The sequence below is a fragment of the Quercus suber genome, unplaced genomic scaffold (assembly GCF_002906115.3).
Source record: "Quercus suber isolate HL8 unplaced genomic scaffold, Cork oak 2.0 scaffold_491, whole genome shotgun sequence".
In the NCBI taxonomy this organism is placed as follows: Eukaryota; Viridiplantae; Streptophyta; class Magnoliopsida; order Fagales; family Fagaceae; genus Quercus; species Quercus suber.
The window spans coordinates 307,406-332,476 of record NW_027069940.1 but is presented as its reverse complement, the minus strand read 5'-3'; the positions used below and the strand labels follow the sequence as shown (position 1 = coordinate 332,476).

At 34.4% G+C, this 25,071-nt stretch overlaps 1 protein-coding gene, 1 long non-coding RNA gene and 1 pseudogene across 4 annotated transcripts; 2 read left to right on the top strand and 1 right to left on the bottom strand.

Moving 5' to 3' along the window:
• Window positions 1-1,918: 1,918 nt before the first annotated feature.
• On the bottom strand, window positions 1,919-12,635 carry LOC112036364 (ethylene-insensitive protein 2.2). Of its 3 annotated transcripts, none has more exons than XR_002885640.2 (9): window positions 12,255-12,635; window positions 10,384-11,019; window positions 9,704-9,790; window positions 9,434-9,544; window positions 9,140-9,352; window positions 5,757-5,939; window positions 2,942-5,641; window positions 2,093-2,569; window positions 1,919-1,968 (listed from the first exon to the last, which is right to left on the bottom strand). XR_002885640.2 is itself a non-coding variant. In XM_065763092.1 (9 exons), the coding sequence occupies exons 3-9, from the start codon at window positions 10,630-10,632 to the stop codon at window positions 2,192-2,194; spliced, it is 3,921 nt and encodes a 1,306-aa protein (XP_065619164.1). In that variant the 5' UTR covers window positions 10,633-11,019; window positions 11,942-12,109; window positions 12,255-12,635; the 3' UTR covers window positions 1,919-2,191. The 3 variants fall into 3 exon arrangements, 2 of the variants coding, with proteins under 2 accessions (XP_065619164.1, XP_023924941.1); XM_065763092.1 differs by adding an exon at window positions 11,942-12,109 and having other exon boundaries at window positions 1,919-2,569; XM_024069173.2 differs by having other exon boundaries at window positions 1,919-2,569.
• Window positions 12,636-15,345: 2,710 nt separating this feature from the next.
• Window positions 15,346-18,585, top strand: LOC136063147 (uncharacterized). The gene is made up of 4 exons (XR_010624843.1): window positions 15,346-15,550; window positions 16,169-16,253; window positions 17,444-17,523; window positions 18,477-18,585. It is a non-coding gene; the product is annotated as an uncharacterized LOC136063147 (long non-coding RNA).
• A 404-nt stretch (window positions 18,586-18,989) lies between these two features.
• LOC136063144 (threonine--tRNA ligase, mitochondrial 1-like) lies at window positions 18,990-21,816 on the top strand (annotated as a pseudogene).
• Window positions 21,817-25,071: the final 3,255 nt, after the last annotated feature.

The following is a 25,071-nucleotide window of genomic DNA, read 5'->3' as shown; positions in this document are numbered from 1 at the left end:
AAGGAAGTATCTATCCAAAAATAAAAATGAGAGGAAGTACGTAGGATTGCATTGTACTCAATATGGGCTTTTTCTCAACACCATCGATGGTATAAATGAAGTTCAATAAACGTTTCAAAATTTTTGAATAAAAAATAAAATGAAGAAACATAAACAGAAATGAAAATTTTAAGATTAAAAAGACAGGTTCATTTAATAGATAGTTTATTTTCAACATATTCCAAATTTAATAGCATCTTTATATTATCGTAATATACTTCTGTAAGATATTGTTTGAAAATAATTAAATAATTATATCCTCAATTTTTTATCTTGTTTTCATGCACAAAAAAAAAAATTCATATTTATTTTCACACATTATTATTAAAATAATCTGAAATTTTATCGAAATCTAACTTCTCTCTGTGTGAGAGGGGGGAGAGGGGGAGAAAGAGAGATTTAGATCTAATTATTTAAATTATGAAAATTATTATAAATCAAAGAAATAAATTTCACTAGTTTAAATAAAATAAAATAAAAATTGGCGTTTAATATAAGTAACAAACATTAGAACTTAATATTGATTTAAATATTTGTTAGACAAATATAATAGTACAACTTCATGATGATGACTAATGCATTATAGGGATAATAGTTATGTAGTATCAGGAAGTGACATTGTACAAGACAAGCCAAACCCTAAAGGTTGAATTTCCAATACCATATTATTATTGCGGTTAAATCTACATTTTTTTTTTTGGTCTAAGATAAAAATTCTACTTTAACTTAATTCAAGTATATATGTGTATGAGATTCCTTCTAAATAATTTAAACTCCAACTCTTGCCCCTCCCCCTACTTCACAAGAACTTATACTTGCAACATGATCACCACGACAAATGCGAGCAGTGGTTAAATCTACATGTACTAAGTTTACTATAGTATTTGAAAATTGAAGAAAAAATTAGCGAGAGGCACATACACAAACTAGATTTTAGAAAGTTGGAAGTAAAAGACTAGAAGTCACTTGTTTTATAAATCTACACGTGATTAATATGTTACATTGCATGTGATATATGTAAATTAGTTATAGGTGATGTCATTACCGAGTACCAACAACAAGCTCCTAAACTATAAATATCCTTTTACAATTTTAAAACATGCATAATTTAGATTGAACGTGATTTAAAATTTTCATATTTGAGTTTGAATTGAGGTGTAAATTCCCTCTCTTTCTCTACCTCTCTCTGTGTCTCTCTAGGGCAGGCTTGGATTGCTTAACACAATAAAAAATTTATAATACCAATAAGAATTTTAAAATTTTACTCAAATTAAAATACTTCTGTACAAAACATAATACATATAATACTTTTTACTTTTTTGAAAAATAGTTAAAATACTCATTTTCCAAAGTATTTGGATTTCATTTACCAAACATGAGCCTTTAAAAAAAATTTGAAAACTCCATTCATATTTATAATATATGATATAATTTAGCATATACAATTTTCATCTAAATTGATTTTTAAAAAAATTCCTCCGAACCCACCACGAGTATAATTACCAAAATTAACATCCACATGTACTTTTAAGTTACATACATACATGACATATTTAAATCACGTGATGTAGTTTGCCGACTTACTAAGTTATCGGAACAAAATATATACAAAGGTGGTGACCATTTAAACTGTAATAAACAGAAAGAATCAAATGATCACATATCGCAAGGAAAACCATATACTAGCATATTAAAACCATGCTTAGCTTAGCACTACATAGAGCAGTGTTGTAAAACCTTCCCAAAGGAACTGACTTGACACCCTCCACGCATTGAGATTGTAACCTTAACTAGCAACTAGTGAAATCTGTATTGGCACTTTTAAGCATTCATGTATTCTACTCATCAGAGGAAGTGATGAAGTACCCAAACAACGCAATTGCGATAATCAATTTTCTACCTTTCTTCTCACCATTTTCATTAATTCCGCTGCAATAACATATCCAGTAATTCTTATCCTATGTATATGTAAAATACATGGAAATAAAATTTGCAGCAAAAACTTTGATACACATTGAGAGAGAGAAAGAGAGAGAGAGAGAGAGGGAGAGACCTCTAACAACTGAGGACAGAGCTGATCAGGAGCATGAGCTGCTTCCCAAAATCAAGCAACCCAATAATCACTGAACCCGTTGGAAACTGAGGGCGGGAGCTACAAGATATACGGAGAAGATGTAGGAACCTTACGTGGCCCAGACCCCTCATGAGCACCAACAGATTTGTTAGATAAACGACGCTTGTAGCGTTTTAGGACAGATGCAAGATTTTCTTTACCCTTTGGGAAAGCCACATCACCAGCTGCAGTGCCTGTTCTGCCCTTTCTACAAGAGATTGCAATCTCTACATCCTTGATTATATCTAAGACCATCACTGCAGTTGTGCATTTCCCCCTGCCCGGTTTTGAAGCAGGGGGTAGCATTCCATTTGAAACAGGTGGACTTGACTTCTGCTGGTACGCCTCTGGGATATGAAGGCAGAAGCATGGGGTCATTGGAGAACGAGGTTTTGAAAATGCCGGATCAATTATCCCCTATCCATAAAAAGATATCACTGTCTAAGTCACCAAAAACTAAAAGGATTTGATTTAAAAAATAAAAACTGCACAATTTAAGAGTAGGCATTTCTTGTGCATTGCAAAGCCTTTTATGTTTCTTGTAATCATTCTTTGAAAAACGGTGCAAAACTTTCCTGTAACAAATGAACTTAACAAGATACCCCTAAAACTACAGCACAATATTATCACGCAGCACTACCCCACTAATGATATTTAGCACATCATCATTTTTCTTATTGGTCAACAACAGGCAACCAAGACAATGATCTAACTGCAGAGACCATGACTAACAGAAACAAGTGATGCTCACAAACACTTGCATCATAAAAGTGAAAAATAATTATTTACCTGAAGACGGTTTAATACGTATGTATATTTGCCCCACAGCTCTGGCCGGCTTTCCATGAGTGACAGGTCAAGAATCCGGTGGATGCACCACACCCCAAAGCTCACTATCAAGTCTAATCTCCAAACACAGCCCTCACCGCAATGAGGAACAGAGGAAATCAAAAAGTTGTTTACACCTGCATCACTATTCCTCATGGCAGAACCAGACTTCCTATCACAAGAATACTGAGGCTCACCTATTTGAACCCCCCGATTCATCTCTCTAGTTTCGGCTTCATAAAGAAATTTCTCTCTTGCGGCCACTCGGTCAATTAGATCCTCATCAGCCCCATCATTTTGTTTAAATAACCAATCAGATCCTTCCAATTTCAATAGCTTCACAATACAATGTCTGAAGGACTGAAGAAGTTTGGCCTCTGAATCAGCAATAGAAGTAGCTTCTTGAGTAATTGAACTTGACCTACTTCTAACTCCTTCACTCCCAACAGTAAGATTTTTGTCAGCTACACCAAACTGCTCAAAAGGTTGTCTAGACCAGAGGGATCTGGAACTAGAATTCAACTGTGAAGAGAAACCATCTCTGTAAACTTTTGTTGGAGAGAGTTCATCAAATACCAAAGGAGCTCCTGTTCTTGATCCAGAATTCGGATATAAGGACGGTTCATAAACTGTTCTACTAACAGAGGGTCCATATTGAATAGGACTGTCCCATTGTGCACTCTTATCAGACATGTATAAGTCCCGTTGAGGGACAGAGAATCCTGACATGTCCGGCAAGCTATGGTATTTCTTCGTGTTGGCTGAACTTACAACAGTATCAGCAGGTCCAGAAGAGCAAGGATCATAATACGATCTTTCGCATTGCAACTGACTCTCTCTGGATATTGCCGGATTCTGGAAACTAGAGTTATGACTAGAGCTTAACCCATTTTGCAACTTTTGCCCTAAAGCAAAAGCCATCGAATCTCTACTATAGCTTGCAACACCCAATGATGGGGATCTCAAGGCTGTTGACTCCATTTGACTATTCAAGTGATCAGAGTTTCTGTCTATAGCCATTCGATAGGATGCAAGCTGATAACCATGTACTGTAGCGGGCTGATAATCCAAACTTTCCACGGAAGGTAGATTGCGCACACTAGAATAGCGCCTCTCGCTGGAGTCTGGGACATTGCGGCTTGAATTCTGAACATATGCATCCAACAACTGCACATGGTTGGACCACATTGGGGAAGATCCCCTTTGAACCCCATATGCCGACTCTGTACTCCTTTGCACATTCTGCTGCTTGGGAGAGTTGTATAAACTTGAGTTGCTTAAATGATCAGATCCCCTACCTCCCATCGATGGGAAGTATCCAGAAAATTCCTGTGCAGTGGTATCCACTTTCAGTGATGAAGAGGAAGGCTTAGAATCCACTCCCAGCAAAACATCCAGTTTCTTAGTCTTTGCTTCTTGAGTAGGTTGCCCATGGAAATCAAACAGTTGTCCCCAAAACTCATCAAGAACTCCAGCTAGCTGACGCCTTGCAGCACGTCCTAATCCTGCTAATCTTGAAAGACTTCCAGTACCACTTCCTCCTTCATCACCTCTCCCACTGAGACTCCTAAATGATCCTGGACCCTCAGATGTCAAAGATTGTGTGCTCCCAGAAACCCCTTTACCTGATTCATCAGGTTCCCAAGTATCTGCCTCATCGTCATCTTTTTCAGTTTGTAGATCTCCCTCCATTCCCAGAATCTTCTCAACAGGGTCCATTGATTCTGACTTCACACTTCTAGTGTCTAGCAATTTAACATCAGAAACCACATTAGGAACAACTGAGACAGGGACTGACTCTACCGCCACTGGCATTTCCTCCACACCACATGTGAGGGAGCTAGTAAATGTAGAATTGGAATGATTTTCCTCTACAGTAGTAAATTGATGCCCGTGATCAGGCTCCGTAATAGTTTCAGGCAAGTTGATACGAGGATCTGCAACTAGTCCATCTGAATGACTCTCCAAACCCTTGCTCTGTGCCAGTGATGGTTCTTGCTTCTGAATGGGTGCCTCGCCGTGATATGCACTTCCAGTTAAATCAGATTCTTCTCTCTGGGTGGATGTATCAGGTACAGCCTTTGGCACGTCCCAATCCCACGCCTGAGCATCTAATCTAGCACTAGCAGATTTTAATGGGGTGGCTAATAGCCAAAGCATCAAACAAAGTGATGCACAAGCAGTGACAAGAAGAACTACATATGAGAAAGATATACTGCTTCCCATATTCCACTTCAAATTACTTACCCAATCGCTATTCCCAAATATCATTTCTACCACAAATATAAGCTTCAAGCCTAGCATCCCAATAAATGTGACAATGGCTAAAAACTCCACAATCTGAGAAATTTTGTAGACACCCATTATTGATCTGGATGCAGCAACACGGAAAAGGGGGATCACAGAAGATGGAAGCAGTAAAGCTACCATCACCTGTGTGAATATAAGTAGCTGATACATCCCTTCAGCTCCTAAACTCCACACACAGTAAAGGGCAGGAACAATGGCAATAACTCTGATTGTAACACAATGAAGCCAACCAGGAATATCCAACTTCAAGAAATCATGCAAAACTACTCGTCCACATAGACTCCAGGTTAATGACGTGATTTGATTTGAGAAAAACAGAACAAATAGATAGACAAAGGGGCTCATAAACACCTGTAATGATAATATGGGAAATTAAACCTGATCGGTATCTATCACTTGATTCTGAACAGTATCTTCTAGTGATACTCATCATAACAATTGCATGTAAAAAAATTAAAATTTTAACCTGTTCCATTAGTGTCATTGCATCCTGAAAAGTAAGCATAACAAGGCCGGAACTGTTAAAGACAGATGCTGCTGAGATCATCAGCACATAATTCACCACATAAATACCACTGAACACGCCGAAGATGGCAAAAAAATGGTTATGACACAAAGCATCCTTGGAAATGTTTGGTGATCCCACATGCTGCAGGAACATAACACAGAGCAAAGTCTCAGAAATTTAACAAGCACATCTCAAATGTAAGATCAGCATTGTTGCATTCAGATTTTTTTTTTGGTGGGCAGGGGGAAGAGATAAGCTTGGGAAATTAGTCATATGAGTTTACATGTACAGTAAAGAAGATTATAAGGGATGAACAAGTTATGAAAATATTCTTTGGCGTGTGTATCACAAATGACTAAAGATAATCTATTCTGGAGAATATTTCCAAATTATATTGTAAATAACATATACCAATTAAAGGAAGAGAGTGAATCCCAAGCATGTTGCACTTCTAAGTTATTTCAAACAGGACACGGACTACCCAGTATGATGCACTAAAAGTGTAGTAAACCAAGATTACAAGATAAAAGCATTCAGAAAAACATTTATGGTACAATGTGTGCAATAATAGAATAGTCCAGCATTGATAGTAATCACAATGGTTTATTTAAAATTGCAATTTCCTGAAGTTTATCCATAGAAAATAACAGCCATACAATGAATAAGCAACATTAATAGAAATTTCTTATATAAAAAATTTACAACCAAGAGTGATATCCACTAAAGTTTTATCTCTAAATTCACAATGAGAACAATAACATTCAATCTTCCCCAATGAAACAAACTTGTGTATCTTCCTCTATCAAAGAATTCTGTCATTAATCTTTAACCATTTAAATCTATTTCAAGAAAGTCTTATCAAGAAGATGATCCCTGTACCCTGTGCCACTCCAAAATTCAATGAGTCAACTTTCTGCAAGCATGTATTACACAGAGGCACTAGCATTACTGACTACAAACCCTAACAAAGGGCAGTGATAGTAATAAATGAATCCACCTAAAGTGCAGAGTACTTAGAATATACAAGGATATCCATGATGCGGGAAGCAATAAAAATTTTATTTTAATTTACTTTTATTTAATTATGAAGTAAATTGTATTTTTATAGGTCAATTGGATTTTATTTTAGGCCTTATTAGTTAATTAGGTTTTTAATATTTCATTTAATTTCCTAGAGTCAACGGTATTTTTATAATTCAATCAAATTGTTTTAGAATTAGGGTTTCTAAATCTAGTAGACTATATAAGCAGGCTATTGTACTTCTATTTGGAAACAAGTTTATCACAAATAAAATTTCTCAGGGAATTATTCCAATGGTCTGGTGTGGACTCCTACACTATCTGTCTTTCTTCTTCTTCTTCTTTTTTCCTTTTTCTTTTTCTGTTCTTCAAATTTGTCATTGCATCCATTTTGATTTAGTCCTGCTTCAAATTTGGTATCAGGTTTTGTTTTTCTAAATCAATCTCCTATCCCAATTGTCAGGACATGAGGCCTATCTCAGCGTGTATTCTTTTCCAACTATGTGAGGTTACAATAAATTCATTGTACTTGCGCTCAGCAACAACCCAACATTACTTCCATCTTTTATCAATTGTTAAACTACTTAAGAGTCAGCTTGCTACTACATTTCCAGTGTTTCCAGTCTCATGTTCATGAGGGTTTGTATTGATTATCTAACTTAACCTCCCTTAACAAAGATTGAGATTGACTCTAAAAGATAAGGTTCTCTAAGCCAATATGGACACATACATATTGCTATGGAGTGCAATTTAGAACTCATACCGTCATATGGTATGTCCCATCAAGCAGCTCAATGATTTGAAGTCCAAACCATATCAGAATCTTATAGTCTATTTGAACTCTAGTTGTGCCCTTTCTGCCACATAAATACCTGTTTTAGATCCTTTACCCAGCACAAACACAGTGCTAACTAGAATTTAAGCCCTCATTGCAAATTAAATTATGTATTAATTAAAGTGATCACAAACATAGCCAGTGCCCTAAGAAAGCTGTACCCTTAAAAATGGTTACAGGTTCCTCTTACACTCAAAAATTTACAGTTTCTTGTCTCTGGTATCAAGTGTGTGATTTAATGATTTCTACCGTACAATGAAGTAGGTGTTCGGCAAATTCCCTGCTATTCTTACACATTCAACACTAGTCGATGATCTATATGCTATGCCTCCAAAGACGATCCACTGTCAAAACGTTATCCCATACAGCTGCCCAGGCAAAAAAAAAAAAGAAAAAAGAAACCTTTCAAGGCACCTTGACACCCCATAGCTCATGCATCCCCTCCAACATGGGTATTAGTACGGGGGTACAACATTTCTTGGAAAACTAGGGTACTGACATGTCTGGGGTACGGCAATTAATTAATAATTTTTTTAGGTATATTTTATATATTTTTAGACATAATATGTTTATTTTCAGTTTTAAAATTAACAACAATAAAATGCTTGAAAACATATCTAAAATTAATTAAAGGCAATAATAAATAGCAAATAAGCACAATGACACACATAAAATGTTGTCTTAAGTACGAACAAAGAATTCAAATAAACTGAACATCTAAGTTGCGGTACATTACTGGTACATGGCCATTTTAGCTGTGTCCATGCAACATAGCTTTGGACGCGCCATAACTCATGCATCCCATCCATCCTGCAAGGGAGAACATACCTTCCCACACAATCTACTGAGTGAAATTTTCTAATGTCCCCCATGATTAGCTATACCTATGGTCCTATTTAGCCTTCTAGTCTTATCTGACACATCAGAAATGGACATGATGGATACCATTAACAAGTCAGAGTGCTGGCCAAACATGTATTGACATGGAAATATTAACATTGGATTCTTGGGATTTTGCAATTATATCAGATGCGTCACATCCTACTGAACACCTTGTTAACAATCCAAGCTCAAATCTTACACCAGTCAAACTCAACAGAAGAAGACAAGCACTTAACTTAAGTGAACATGCATGCATGCCCATAACTCTAAGCTAACATTGTTGACAAAAGTCAAGGCTTGTATCAAAAGGCAAAAACAAGATTCAATGTTCAGACTGTCGCAACGAGGAATCCCTCGCATAGGCATTAGTGAAACACAAAGTTTCTGAAGACAAGCATTGTCAAATTTTAACCTCAAAGCTATAATGGCAGTCAATCTAAAGGAAATATGAAAATCCAATTTTTTTCAAATACCAGTAAGATATTTTGAAAAATGATTAGGTGCCGATGTGTGTATGCAGATTTGATACATTATGTCAGGGGAAAAAACAGACAATGTGTATAGTTACAGGCAGATAAAAGCGGAATATAGAAGGCAGAAATACCTGTACAATAGAGGAATGAAGAAAAAAGTTATGAGGCATGATACTTGCCCCAAGAAGACTCATCAGTGCAAATGCACTCTCCCCACTTGAAATTGTTAGCATCCCATTCATTGAAGGTGAGATTTCTGGTTGACCAATGAGTACTCCAAGAACAATAAAAAGAAAAATAAAGCCTGACATGAATATGCATAGGAACTTTGCTTTGCAGTTCTCCTACAAAATCAAAAATGGTAAAATTATACATCATAATGCAAAACAACCTTCCCAAAAGGGTATGCAATTGATCACACTTACCAAAAGGATTGCAAAAGGTGGAAATAAAACAGCGTTGACAGCAGTCAAAAAGACACAAGTGAACAAGTCCCACCCAAAAAGAAGATTAAGTCCATGTGCAAGGCCCAAGATCTAGTCAATTCAGTGTAACCTTATGTTAGGTATAAAGCAAAACTGGTATTAAATAATGAAAAACACAGATAATAGCTCATGCCTCAGTTCCACCATAATTCAAGAGTTGAAACATCCAAAAGAATAAAAAAGGCTCGGCAATATTGAATGAGAAATTACCATGGTAAGGTCCAGCGCAATCACAGAAACCTCTGTTTGGACTCCTAAGATTATGCATGTGAACTTATCGTACTCATCACTGCAAATCTATGGCATAACAATTTGGAAAGAAAAAAATATTAAAATTTTACTAGCATAACAAGTACACATGCACAGGGAGAAATTGTGCGGTCAGAAACTGTGAGCATTAGTTGTGAATATTTGGGTGGGTGAAGTGTTGGTTGGGGGGGAGGGGAGGGGGGCACAGCACTTAATAATCTATCAGATAACCAGAACCAAGTAGAAGAAATTTACAACTAAGGTTGTAGCCTGGCATTGCACGTAGACCTATGTTCTGAAAACCATATTGTGGGCAGATATGTATGTGTATACACCTATTCACCTAACAAACAATCTACCTAAGGACCTACAGATGGAAAAGAGAGGTCTTATAACAACACTGTTGTGTCTTCTTCACATTGTAATTAACGGATCACATTGACAATAGGGTAAAAGACAAAATAGATTCATACAAAATTGCAATCATTAATTACTTATTCCAAATTTATTTTATAATTTTAAGGGGAAAATTTCTGTAGAGTGACACATTTGAGAACAAGAAAAACAACCATATGTCTAGAGAGAGAGAGACAGAGAGAGAGAACAATAAAAGTAAAACCCGATAGAGAAAGAAATGATACCTGAGCAAGATCTCTTCCAGTGACCAAGCCAATCCGAGCCGACAGGTATTGACATAAAATAGCAGCAAAATTGAAAATTAACATTAATCCTACCAGCTCAGACCCAAAACGGGCACCACCTTCAACAGTTGCTGCCCACTTCCCAGGGTCAACATATCCAACTGAAACCAGAAGCACAGGTACAACAACAGGAAGTAGCCGATTAATACCATCCGGCAGATGGTAAGGATTAAAATTCTCAGCTTCCATGTTATGGATTGGTACTTTGCACAAAACAGAAGTACCGGGTTTTTTTTTTTTTAAAAGGTACCAGTATGATACTTAAATCACATGGCTGCTAAACCTGTCTCAAAGAGAGAAAATACAACATCCAAAAGACATTCACATAGACATTGCAAATTCTGTGATAAATTATAGTGAAACTCAGTAAAGCACGAGCCTAAGCCAAATCTCTGGAGAACATAAATAACGAGTCTGCCAGGCCCTATGGTGCAACTTGCTTGAATCAGACAACACAGCTTCAAATTGCAACTGCTATTCCAACACTAGCTGTGATCTTCAGACACCTTCAACCAAATTCACATGAATGCCACCATAGACTGACGTTGATACCCAATTGAAATTTCTATACACAACCTGAACATAACCAAAAATTTAATCCAATTTATGTTACACTTACACCAGTTACTTGAATCAAAGAGTATATAACACACACACACACTCTCAAACCTAACAAAATTCCACAGGGAAAATTCTGTAAAATGAATCATCTTTTTTCATGCCCCTTGTTTACACCTAATCCTGGCTCTACAAATCACATCAATTTGCAACCAAAGAGACAAGAAACAGAATCTCAACTTCAAATAAAACAATCAAAACTTTGGGCACCAGCTGTTTAAAAAAGCATTTCGATATTCAAGAATGATGCCCAACTGAAGTTACCAAAATTCAAATGCTAACAAGAAAATCATCGCAAATCAGGTTCCATGTGGGTTTTATTCTGGGGGGAAAAAAGAGCTGAAAAGATTTACAGCTAAAAACAACCTGGTGTAAAATAACAAAACTATTTGATCATTCAGATATAGAAATGACAGAGGAGCACCTTATTCAACATATTAATGTCGCTAACTCGTTCCATTTTTACAACAACTAAAATGCTCCAGAAAAGGTCATTTTGGCCAACACAAAGGCCTTAATAATCACATTCCTTACAAGCAAATCATAAATCACCGTGATAATTTTCTATGTATGTTCCAATTTCGTAGGAACTCCAATTCATTTGGAAGTAATAAACCAAGCTTAATTGCCCCAACAGCACAAGATTAGATTAGCTTACCAATGAGGGAAAAAAATTAAATAAATAAGCCCAAAACAACACAAAGCAAATCTTCACTAGATACTTACCTTAAAAACTACTCACTTAGTTATTAACAGCTATAAACATAAGCTTAACAATAAATATAGCAAATCCAACAAAATTCAAACCACCCCAACCAAAAAAGAAAAAGAAAGAAAGAAAAAGAGAGAGAGAGAGAGAGAGAGAGAGAGAGAGAGAAACCTCAAGAACCCATTTCAGATCTTCACACAGAAACACTAAAAAACCAACAAAGACCTCAAATTTCCCAACAAAAAAACCTTAATTATTCCAAAACAAAAAAACCCAAACGCTCCATAGAATCAAAAAGATCAGAAAGCGCCGCCATGGATCTGAGAGTAGAAGAAAAAACTGAAAAAAAAAAATAGCAAAGGTAGGAACTTACACGAATACCGAGGATGAAGATGATGATATATATAGATAGATAAAGATTGAAATAAAAAAAAAATCAAAACATGGGTTCCGTACAGCTAGGGTTTTCGGAAAATGAGTTTACCTTGCTTTCCTATTCTGGGTTTTGCAAAGCTTTTATCTTTCTGTGCCAATATCTGTCTATCTCTGAAGTCCTACACACTTCACAAGTAGTAGTGATTGTAGATCTCAGAAACGCCACGAGTTTTATTTTTTTCTTTTTTCTTATATATAAATAGAGAGAGAGTGTGTGTGTGAGAGAGAGAGAGAGAGAGAGAGAGAGAGTTTTCAGAGAGAGAGAAAGAGAGAGAAAAGAAAAGGAAAAAGGAGATTTATGGGTGGGGATTGAAAAGAGAGAGAGAGAGTGGAAGTGGGGAAAAGTTCCACAAAACAAAATGTGTTAAAAGGCTAGAAAGCTCCAAAGATAGTTAACGTTTCCTCTGCTTTTTCATTTATAGCTCAGCTCACAAGTTAAAACTTGCCCATCCCTCTCTCGCTCTCTCATATTATCCTTTCATAATCATAACCAAAAACACCTTACTACTCTCTCTATCTCTCTCCTTTTATGACAAACACATCTTCTCTTTACTCTCTCTCTCTCTCTCGTCTTTAATTCTTGATTTTATTTCTTTCTCTTTGCCTGGTTTATGATGGCAAGATTCAAGAGTTTTTTTTTTTTTTTTAGAAATAAGTTTCAAGAGATTAGACGAGGGATACTTATTCAAAATTGTTTTCATAATAAAGTGGTGGTAAATTATTATTAGTTTTAATTTTAATCTATTTAGTTATATTTTTTTTGTTGCTTGTAACAACTTGTTATTAAAAATTTATTGTGAAAATATTATAAAATTAGCATTATTATGGAGATTAAACAATAATTGTAAGTCATAGCCTTTTACGCATTCTTTTCCATAATGTTTTTATATAGCTAATTGCAAAATAGAAAAAAAAAATAAGTAGGTTCATGGATAAATGATAAATAATTAATTATAATTTGTCACATAAAATAATTACAATAAAAAGATATAGTATAATTTTTTTTTTAAAGAACAGTATTTGAAATTACTTTTTTTTTTTAAGTGCAGTATTTGATGCTTCACTCTTTCTTTCTTTCTTTTTTGGTACTTCATTAAGAATGAAAGTGATTGAGAATTTTGTGAGCATGCTTTCATTTTATATTTACTTAAATTATTGACCTTTAAAAGATTGGAAACAATCCAGAAAGACTTATTAGGTCTTAATGCTTCACTCTTTCTAGAAAAGGAAAAAAATAATCCAATCGGTCATTAGATTGGTGGAGATTGTTAATGAAACTTTGACATAAATACCGTACCTTACCAATTGTACATTTTTTTTCTCACTAAACACCAATTGTACATTTCTAGATCTTTGTATAATTGTATGGGTACAAAAATATGTCAAATCTTATCAACAACAAAAAAAATGTCAAATCTGTTTTATTTTTAAGAGAGTAAGGTGATTTTATTAATTCAATTCAATCAAGTACAAAGGAATAAAGATCCACAAGTTTTAAATCTTGAGCTTCTTTAAAGCTCTATAAATTATAAGATCCTCGTATTAGACTATGTCACTTATCTACTACTTTACTAAAAGACTCATTTGTTTAAAATTGCTAAATTAGAAAAAAAAATTAAATATAAACTGACTATTTATTAAGCAATTTTAAACAGGTGAGAGTCTTTTAGTAAAATGGTGAATAAGTGACGCAGTCTACCATGAGGACCGTATAATTTATCTCCTAACTAATAAATGTGATAAGCATCTATTTGGCATTCCGTAATTTCGGTAGTTTATTTTCTAAATATAATAAAAATATATATTTTTAGTAATTTTTATACTAAATATGTGACAAAAACCTAAACGTTCTTTTTTTTTAAGCTAGTTTTGTTATAAACAAATTAATACAAAAGGCAAGATGCTAAAAATTAAAAGTATTTTACATGAAAGAATAAATGAGCCCAGAAAAATTGAGCCAGTATTTGAGCTTCAATGATGAAGTTGCCGTAAAGAGTCAACCATGGTGATCACTTCTTCAAAATATGTCAATCAATATAATATCTAAATTCAATAGGACTTAAATACATATGTTATCTTATTATATCTAGATCATTCTTTTTCTTTTCTTTTTTGTTATCTTGTTATATCTAGATCATTTTTTTTTAGGAAATAGATCATTCTTATTTAAGCAAGACTTAGGTACAGTGCTTAGGTGTTGTTCCTTAGATTCTTTTCTTAAGATTCTATCATGTGGATTTTTTCTCATATGATAGAAGTATATTTCTTAGTTAAATAATCATATGGTTAAATCTTAAAAAGAAACCTAAAGAACAGCATTTAAAATATTGTACTTAAGTTCTGTCCTTCTTATTTAGTTGTACATGTCACGTTTTCTATTTATACGAAAGTAAATCATCTACCTTCCCATAAAATAAACCATCTATCTTGTTTTAAAGTTTAATTTCTTACTAAAATATATNGAAGCCATTTCTGTTGAATTGCAGGCATTAAATAAACCTGAAGATTTTTCTTACTACATGGCATTTCTTAGAGAGTGCCAAATTGGTTATCTATCAACTTTATTCCTGCCACTTAACTTCAAATGAACACATGTTTGGCCCCACTTATAATGAGAGACGTTTCTATTTTGAGGTACTCATGCAGTTTTGATCTTGCTCGAGAGGGAAAGCTAAAGATTCCACATCGATTAGGTGTATAATATGATATGGATTTATATACTAGTTGGGAAGTTAGTTGGCCTCTCCACTTAGTAGTTTTAGCATTTGTGACAAATGCGTGGCCTTTGGGCCAATTGGCACCTCCACTACCTAATAAGCATGGGGGTGGTGGGTGAATGTGGAGGCTTGAATCCCCCTTGGGTGCATGAATATGTTGCCTAACAAAAAAAAAATAAAAGACTTTTGTGACTTAACGACAAATAGTCAACATTATATTAAATTTATTTACTTCCTCGATACCATGTTTGACCTCTCTACTTAATAGCTTAAGTTTTTTAGACAAGGTGTAATTTATTAAAATTTTACTAATGTAAGTGATAATTTTTTATGTGTATCATTTATGTAAGTGATAATTTTTTATGTGTATCATTTATCTTAGTTTCTGTGGTAGAATCTGCAGGCTTTGAATAGTTATAATCACATACTGATATGTGTTCAAGTCCATTTATGCAGTTTATGTTCCGGTTATGTAAATTTTGGCATCTTGCAGCTGTCTCCTTTACTAATATCTCAATCTTCCTTCCCTTCAATCCCTTTGTGCTTCTTAGATCACTGCACGTGGTGAAAAAATTGGGCTACGTCATTTTAAGCCCATAAGGCCATTGGGTTGTGGAGATACTGGCAGGTACAGTGAGTTTAATGCAGATGTGATTGTCATAGATTTCTCTTCATGCACAGAACTTGTTGTGACATGATTAGATACGACTTCCAAATTATTGCCTGTCTAATTTTGTGTGTATTCCAATCTTATTTGTCAGCATTAATGATATTTTCTATTCATTATCCTTTTTAGCGTGTATGCAAGTGTTCAAACCTATTTTGATTTTTAGCTGATGGAACTGAACAGAATCCTGGACAGCTTGAATGGATCTGTCAATATGATGCAGAACAATGAGTTCTGATACCAAATGTAATGCCCCTAGCCCTTTGTGTCATGTTCAAAACTTAAGGACAGTGTCAGCCAACCCTAACCCTTGGTGAAATCTCTGCTACATTCACCTATCCAATGAGATCTGAAATCATTTGTTGTCTACTGATCTGTTATAGCTTGAAGAAGATTGATTTATTACTCTCTTGTTTTACACTCAGTGATTCACTTGTGCTTTAGAATTCACTCGTGTGCTTTAAAATTGTTGTCTTTCTCCAGGTCACACAAAGGTCTTGCTTAACATCAACAGCATTAAAGTAAAAATTGGATTCTTTGCTCTTCTTTATGATTAAATTACTGTGGTTTTTGTTGCAGTGTTCATTTGGTGGAATTGCAAGGCACAGGTGAACTATATGCTATGAAGGCAATGGAAAAGTCAATAATGCTTAACCGTAACAAGGTATGAATATATAAGAGAATTGTTATTTGACTGTTTAAAGATACATAGCCCATTTCCTTTCTATTTGAAATCAATGTAACAAAAGAGAATATTTCTTTCAAAATCCTTTCACCTTTTTTTTTTTTTTTTTTTTTGGTGTCAAATAAATCCTGATGACTTATATTGAGTCTACAAAAGAGTAGTTGGTTTCATGATTATGTGGCTTAGAATTTTTGCTCAAATAGCACCTCCTCCCCTTGTAAGAGCAAGTGGGGTTGAGGTCGTCAATTCAAGACCCATCAGGTAGGCGTCTAATTTATCAAGAAAAAAAAAGGTTTAGAACCTGTGGCCTTCTCTTACATTTGAAAGTTTCATGAATTTCATTAACTCCCATAAATGCAAAGACGCATATATGCACAACTAAAAACATTTTAAATATGTATGTGAAAGAAAAATTCTTATATGTTCGGAAGTTTTTAAATTTTTAGTGAAATCAATCTATCTGTCACTAGTCACTTTGCCTAGATTGATGATTTAAGTGTCAAGAAGCTTGTTTTGAAATACCCTATTTTGCCAAATGAAGCTAAGTCATCAATCAATGGGATTACCATTCCTTTATTAGTTCTGGGGTTGAAAGACTTCATCCTCTATGGTCCATGGCCATGGATTAAATCTTCACAGTGAACATATTAAGCTTCAAGGAACCAGCCTATTATTCCCTGTTGCAGTTTTTTTCTTAAAATTAGTCAGCTAATGATGAAATAAAAAGTGCCATCTATAATAAATTCTTTCCATAAATTGGAACACTTATGCTATATATGCATCCCATTTTAATAATGGACATCATGACCTACCAAGTAATTGCAATTACATGTGTTTATATTAAACTTAAGGTTTTCGTCCATATAGTGGCGGAGGTTGCACCAGCCAACACATTTTTTGTTAATACAATGCCTACTCTAATCAAATATCATGTTTTCTTAAGGATATTAAGCTATCAATTTTTATACTGCTATAAATACAATTCTATTATTTTTGCATCTACATATTGTTGGTGATGTTTACAAAGGAATTTTGATATATGCTGCATTCATGCATATCAGCCATACACATGAACATGCATAGGTATGGAATTTTTTTTAGTCTTACCAAAAGAGTCAGTTCATTTTACTCATTTTTCTAATGGTCATATTTTTGTGGGTGCTGTACAGGTTCACCGAGCATGCATTGAGAGGGAAATCATTTCTCTACTAGATCATCCTTTTCTTCCACACTCTACACTTCATTTCAGGTCTACTCAATTTTGTAATGGTAATTTTATCTTACTAACTTTAGCCGATGGTAAATAAAGGAACTGGTGAGTTTTCACAACAGGCTTAATCTCTATGCTCAATTACTTATGCATGCATACACATGCATGTATGTGTAGTTGACGCATGAATGCATCTATAATATGAATTTGAGGATAAAGGAAATCAGAATTGCAGCCTGTGAGCTGATCAAATACATGTAAGATTCAAGTGGACTTATATGGCTTTGTTCAAGCTCACAAACACACTAACACTACTATAACTGATATAATCACACAAGCATTCCTAAAATGAATAGACTAGGCAGCCGGTGCCCTTGTCTCTCTTTTTCTATCTTTGCCAGGGCTAAGGTTGAGGTTCAATCCCTACTGCTCCTGGCTTTGTCATTCAGTCATAACAAGTGGACTAGATCTATGTTTCAAACCTTTCTCACTTACCTAATATTTCTTCTCTATACCGAAAAAGGTTGTTTTGTAGTATTTAAGATTTTTTTTATATGTATCCAAGAATATCTAATAATTATTTCTTATAGTTTCCAGATTTAAAAATTATTATTTTCAATTTTTCAATCAAGTATTGGATTCGTATTAGGAGTATTTAACAAATATGATCACCCTTGTAGAAGTTCTGAATTACATAATGGACAAGCAATAGTAATAACAAAAAATAGTGTCTAGATGTATTTGGCAAGAAATACAGAAAAGGAGGGGCTGGGGTTGGGGGAGGGGGTGTCCTAGCTTTACTACTGGATTATTCCAGTTTCTTGTTTGAGAATAAAACACTTGATATGACTTCTGTGTATCCTTCTCTTTTATCTAAGTTAATCCATTAGTGGAGTAGCCCTTAATTTGATGCCATTTGGAATTCTCATTGTTGGTTAATAGTACTGATTTGTTATACATTTGAGTATACTGATGTCTCTTTATCTCCTCAGACCTCTACACACGTTTGTTTGATAACAGACTTTTGCCCTGGAGGAGAATTGTTTGCCTTGCTTGACAAGCAGCCAATGAAACTTTTTAAAGAGGATTCTGCAAGGTACTCATTGGTTGTGTTTGTAACATATTTTAGTACCAAAGCAACATTTAGTCAAAGAGTTATAGTTCACAGGAGTGCAGTCCACTGCTCTTTTCTTGTCAAGGATAGGACCATGCAAAGAAAATCAAACCTCTCTTCCAGTTGACTATTCAACTGGCTGCATGATTGAATCCAAGAAATATTCCTGCCTCTTATATATTTATTAAATGGTGGTAGTCTGTGGTTCATTTCCACCTTAGTTGAAGACTTGATTCTATCAACTCATCATTTTATATTGTCACTATATTATCAACTCTATATTCTTTTCATTCTTGCACCAAATTGTTGTGAAAATTTCTCTTCTTAAGCATTTAGAATATTTCTTGTACCATGAAAAATGTTGAAAATTTTTGGTGTTTTCAAATATAACATGACTAATTTTCATTCACAAAACCATACTATAGAACATCTGATCTGTGACAGATTTGACGTTGGTTATTATCTCTTGATCTTTGTTTTAAGCATATCCTCTATATCCCCTTTCTGTTTTCACTTTAACTCTGAATGCTTATGCTGTGAGTCATGTTGTGCAGAAAAATGAAGGAGACGGTGCATTTTATGGTCCAAAGATAGATATTAGTGTATCTGATGCATTGAATAGGAAATTCCAGTGTGCAACATTACAGGTTTATGGTGTTCACTTTTATTTGTATTGTCTTTCCTGCAGCTATGTTATAATGCAGAATTATCACTAAATAGATGAATGTCTATGTTTGCAGCTTGACTTCCAGCTTCCTGCTCGTTTTGAATTGTATTACTCTGCAGAGGATGAAGCCAAGAGGGAGACACCTGTTATGATACACAGAGCCATTCTAGGGTCTGTTGAGCGTATGTTTGCTATATTGTTGGAGCACTACAAAGGAAAATGGCCTTTCTGGCTTAGTCCATGCCAAGCAATTGTTTGCCCTGTGTCAGAGAAATCTCAGCCATATGCACTAAAGGTAGTTTTTCTGTATTCTTTTCAGTAGTAATTATTTTTTGGATATTTTGTGCAGTGGTTGAATACCCATGCGAACAAGCTGGGTTGTGCTTAGTGTGATGAGCTCAGACTCAAGTTATTACTACATCCGTCCATATTGTCAGTCCTTTTAAAAACCCCCCTCCCTTTGTTTATTTTATTTTATTTTATTTTTTTATGGAACATCATTAATAGGTGTCTTTTAGTTAAAAAAGTACGAGTTTCCAAAAGTACCCTCATTAATTTGAACTCTAGTGGAAGAATGGTCTTGACTTTTTTTGAATAAAGAAATGGTAGTTAGGAAATCACTTATTGTCTTTTCAAAGAGGACTACATTTTGGAACATCCAAAATGGAGTAGGGGTTCAATAATTTGTGATGGAGGGATAATTTAGACTGCTATTTTGCACCTTTTAATGGGCCAATCTCATATCAAACTTGAGTTGCTGGAAATCTTATGGTAGAAGGTCCAGTTGTGTTAAGTAGTATGTTGCTTTAGTTTTGTTCATGTACCCTACAAATAAGCAGTAGGTTGCTGGATTATGATTGAGATCAGATGCAAAAACTGTGAATGGCTGAGATTTAAAGTTGAAAAAAGCAACTTTTAATCTCAGCCATTATAAAAAAAAGTGAAAAAGTAAAAATTTGAAGTTAAAAAATGAGAATGGTAAAAAAAAATTGTGAGGGGGATGGAGCTAATTGCACCGCGATCCAAACCCGCAGGATTATATGGATGTTAATAATATTGATCTCTGGGCTATTTTGTTTTCCATGTTTGTCAGAAATCTTGAAATGACGGCTAAGGGTAATGGCTTTCAGAAAAAAACTTGCTACTTGGTTATATTAAGTAGCTGTGTTATATTTAATATTTAGAGTTGTAAATTGTTCACTTGCTTGAGTGGGAGATGCACTCATGAGTAAAATATTTGAGGCTCTCTTTTGTTTTTATCTATAATTCTTTTGTTGTGTTTCTGCAGGTGCAAGATGAGATATTTAAAGCTGGTTATCATGTTGATGTTGATACAACTGTTAGAAAGATCCAGAAAAAGGTGCAACTAATCTCCTGCCTTGCTTTGTTTTATTTATTTATTTGGATTCCTATATCCAACAACTGTTTTGCCTGTAAATGGTGTTTGCTTAAAATTTTTACTAGCTTTGTTTTCCCTTCTTAGCTTCCCTATTATGGTTTTGAGTGGGGCCTGCCTTTAAAAAAAAAAACGTCTATTTTATTTTACTTGTTTGCTTCTCTACAATGAGGGTAAAAGTAAGAGAATGCTATTCGTTTACTGATAGTTTTAGCTTCCTGCAGGTGCGAGAAGCTCAGTTAGCGCAGTACAACTATATATTGGTTGTTGGTGAGGAGGAAACAACACTGGACAGGTTCCTACCTATACACTTATCATGTTATTTTTTGTAATTTACCCTATTAGATAGTTGTGATTTGAAAAGATTTTGCTTTGAAAATCAGTCTGTGTAACATGTTGGTGCGTGCATATGCTTGGGCTTTTTAAATGAATTTTGTGTTAATTCTGGACTAATAAAAGAAGAAAATCAGAAGAAAGTTGTGGGGATTCTATTATGTAAGCGCTTGGTAAATGACCTGTAATTTGAACTAGAGCAGTCCTCTTACGGACTTTCTAATAAAAAAAATTATACTTGCTAAAAAGTGTCAAATCACAAGATTAGAAATCTGCAAATCTGATAAATTATCCATTGCCCATTTTCCTGTAAAACTATGATACAAATACAATTCAATTGTATTTTGATTCCCATGATTTGCATCATTAGGTCATGAGGCTTTAAATTTTTTGGGGTTCACCAATTTGTAATATAACTAAATTTGGCCTTTTTGTTTTTTTTTTTTTTTTTTGTTGGGGGGGGGGGGGTGGTGCTGTTGGCCGAGTTTGCCATTGTATATCAAGAGATGGCTTATAGTTTACCATACTGAGCACACCCACTGTGTTGCTAGATGGTTTATTATCATTAGTCATGCTGGGTTTCAGGTAGCATATTAAACATTGTATCATTTTTCCAGGTGAGCGTACGGGTGAGAGACAAGGCAGATCACTCGGTAATGAGCATCGAAAACCTACTGAAACACTTCGTGGAAGAAGTTGCAGCATTCCATTAGGTTTTTGTTTATCATACTATTAGTAACAGTTACATTTCCTCATTCTTGTTGGTACCATGCCCCTGTACTATTATTTATACTTTGGTATAGATTGTTCCTTTGGGCTTTAGTCTCTCCATTAAACCAAAGGAAAAGAAAGAAAAGAGAAGCGAAGGGTATGTAAATCATTTTTGCTGTCTTGCTTCCAGTTTATGCATGTGGCTGGGGCAATGTTTTAAATCTTTTCTGTGATATTCAGTTTTTCTATTGTAATGGAATATTTTGATAGCAGTTTAATCTTGTTTGTACTTTGTATATATAACGACAACATAACAATCCCTTTGTTATATACGTACTATAGGTTCATATAATCTCCTTTCAAAATCAAATATTGGGTAATCCTAACATCATCCCTCAAAAGGAAAAATCATCATTAAAGGTGTTAGTATTGTGCAAAAAATTTCTTATTGTAAGGACATATTAGTATTGTTAATGAATTGTATAATATATTGGCGTGTATCGTATCATATAGTATAATTGGACATATCTGGACATATCGTACAATATATAGACTAGACAAGGGGGTTTAAAATGAGTTTTTATTTTATATAGGGAAGAAAAATAATTAATCAAATTTTGTGACCAAGATAAAGCTTGTCTGGCGTGCACACACCAAAAAATAAAAACCCTAATTAAATGACAAAGTCTTACTAGTGCCATGACAACAATTCACAACATTTAATAATACTTTTGTTTTTAGTTGTGGTGGTCTAATATTTTATTATTTTACATTAACTATGAGAGACTAACACCACAACTATTATAAAAAAAGTTTGAGATATATATATTTTAATAATTAGGATTTAGAATAGGTACTCTCAACTCAAACCTATCTTTTTTCAATCTTAAGTAAGTGCACAAAACTTGACCAAATTGGATTGAGTGGACCAAGTGGACCAAATGGACCGAATAGGACCAAAATAGACTGAAATGGCCCGAATAGACAGAATGGGATCTAATGGAATGAAATTAACCAAAATGGACAAATTAGATCAAATGGACCGAACTGAACCTAATAGGCTCGAATGGGACAGAATGGACCAAAACGGACAGAGTTGGACTGAAATGGATCTAAGTGGACCAAATAGACTAAAGTGGACCAATATAGACTGAATAGGATCAAAATGGACCAAATAAGATTGAATATACTAAAGTGGACTAAATGAAATGAAATACTATGCAGGTGTGACTTAACAAGGGCATATCAACCATAAAATGCTACAAATTTTTGCGTGTGACCCTTTTTTATTTTCTTAAGGCAGATTGGTACCCGAGTATGACAAACTCGGGTACCAATCTGCCTTACAAATTTTTTTAAAAACACTGAGCCAACGAACACTGAGCGAACTGCGAAATGTGGCCATTTTTAACAAGGTACTCGAGTCCTTGAAACTCGAGTACCTATTCCCACAATTATTACCCACCTACTCACATACGAACGAACTGGCTCCAGCGGTACGAGTAAATGCTACTTAATGGTACTCGAGTTCCTTGAGCTCGAGTACCATTTAACCATATACCAACCCATCCGCATGAAGACATTTTCAGTAGAAAGCTGTTGAGAAACTCCATGTGCGAGTCAGCCATCAGCATAAGCTTGACTGTTTGGTCACCATCTACAAGTCCTTGAGCGGTGTTCGTGTCTCCATCAATCAACGTGCTATCCATTCCACCGGTGAGTCAATTCTTTTGTGACCAGTACATAGATGTATTTGTTAAATGCTTAGTTTTTAAATTTTTTTGCATGCGTTAAAAGACCTCAGTGAGTTTTTAGATTGTGTGTGTATGAGATTTTTATGCATGACTTTCCCCAAATGAGTTTTGCACAAGTTAACTGTGTGCAACCGCTACTACATACATGGTTTATATATATATAGTGGAAATTTAACTGTGTAATGGAAAGGAACTATTATTTTACACTAAGTAATGCCACATACACAAGGTTTTTACAACATTTTTACAAGTTATTGATATGGAAAATTGTTTGTACAACATTTTTACAGACATTAATAATTTGTAAAATTGTTTGTTGCTTTAGCATTTTCCTTTGGGACTTGCATCATTGATAACAATTCTAAATTTCTAACTAATTTAAACTGATGGACTTGCTTCATATATATATATATATTATAATATGTTAGTTTGGTTTAAAATTCTTCAAATTGCTGAAATAGTGGTTTATTAAAAAGTTTTCTAGGTTGTTGAGTAATATAGTTGGTTTAAAACTCTTCAATTAGTAGTCATTTAAAACTCTCACTTCACATAATAAATAAATAAATAAAAAGTGAAGTGGAATATTGTGAGGCTAACAATGTTTATGTAACAAAATATTAAAAAGACAATTAATAGGCAAACGTCTTCTATTATTATAGGTTATATAGATATTAGGCTTTGTGGATGGCTTTGTTAACATAAAAATTCATATAATTCAAGTTGCATTGCCCTTCTAAAAATTGTAAAGGAGTTGTAAATAAAACCCAAATATAAAAAATTAATTTATATTTTGCAATCTAAACAGAGAACGACTCTGAAACAAAAAATAAATGAAATAATATAGGAGTTATAATAAATAATATTTTAATTTTAATTTAAATAGAAAAAAAAACTGAATAAAATTTATGGCCTTAGTACTTTTGAAAGGAAACTTTTTCTTTTTGGGGTGGTATTTTTGTCTCTTCAGTTGAGACTTTTTCTTCTTTATTTAAGTTTATTTGTTATCATTGTTTATATTTATTTATTTATTTTAAATTTTGAACTTTAAAAAATATTGATAAAGTAAAAAAAAGATATGAAGAGATATATATATTATATATATAACTATTTATAGATTATGACTACTTTTAATATTGTCAATAACAGGTCGGTGATGGATTTTCACTTTTTCTATGTGTACTACGACGGAGAGACGTATCATCATGACTTAAATGGGTTGTCATACCAAGGCTCAAACCAAAAGCAAAAATGTGTTAAGGTGAAGCGTGGATAGGCCTTATGAATTTGAAACGAAGAATATTGAAGGCGATGGGGTTAGACCAGTGTAGGCATAACATTTCCATCGTGTATCGAGCACCTCAACTGGTTGTAGGCACTCAGGTTGTCTACAAGTCACTACAGTTATCATGTGGTGCCGAAGTGAAGATGATGTGGGAAGTTGTTGAACAAATGGTGGTGAAAGGATTTGTTGCTTCGGAGCTCTATGTCACTGTTGAGCCCACCATAGTAGAGGCCGGAGAGGGTTCACAACAAACTATTTTGAACTAAAATAAGCACATCGAATCAATCAAACATACAGTCTTATCTGTATGCACAGAGATAGTATAATACC

What these genes read in the sequence shown, in the direction of transcription:
- LOC112036364 (XM_065763092.1), bottom strand. Translation starts at nt 10,632, where the DNA reads ATGGAAGCTGAGAATTTTAATCCTTACCATCTGCCGGATGGTATTAAT. An exon ending in TTGCGCTGGACCTTACCATG is followed by an intron (nt 9,545 to 9,703) that starts GTAATTTCTCAT and finishes TGAATTGACTAG; the next exon opens with ATCTTGGGCCTTGCACATGG. An exon ending in TTCATTCCTCTATTGTACAG is followed by an intron (nt 5,940 to 9,139) that starts GTATTTCTGCCT and finishes ATGTTCCTGCAG; the next exon opens with CATGTGGGATCACCAAACAT.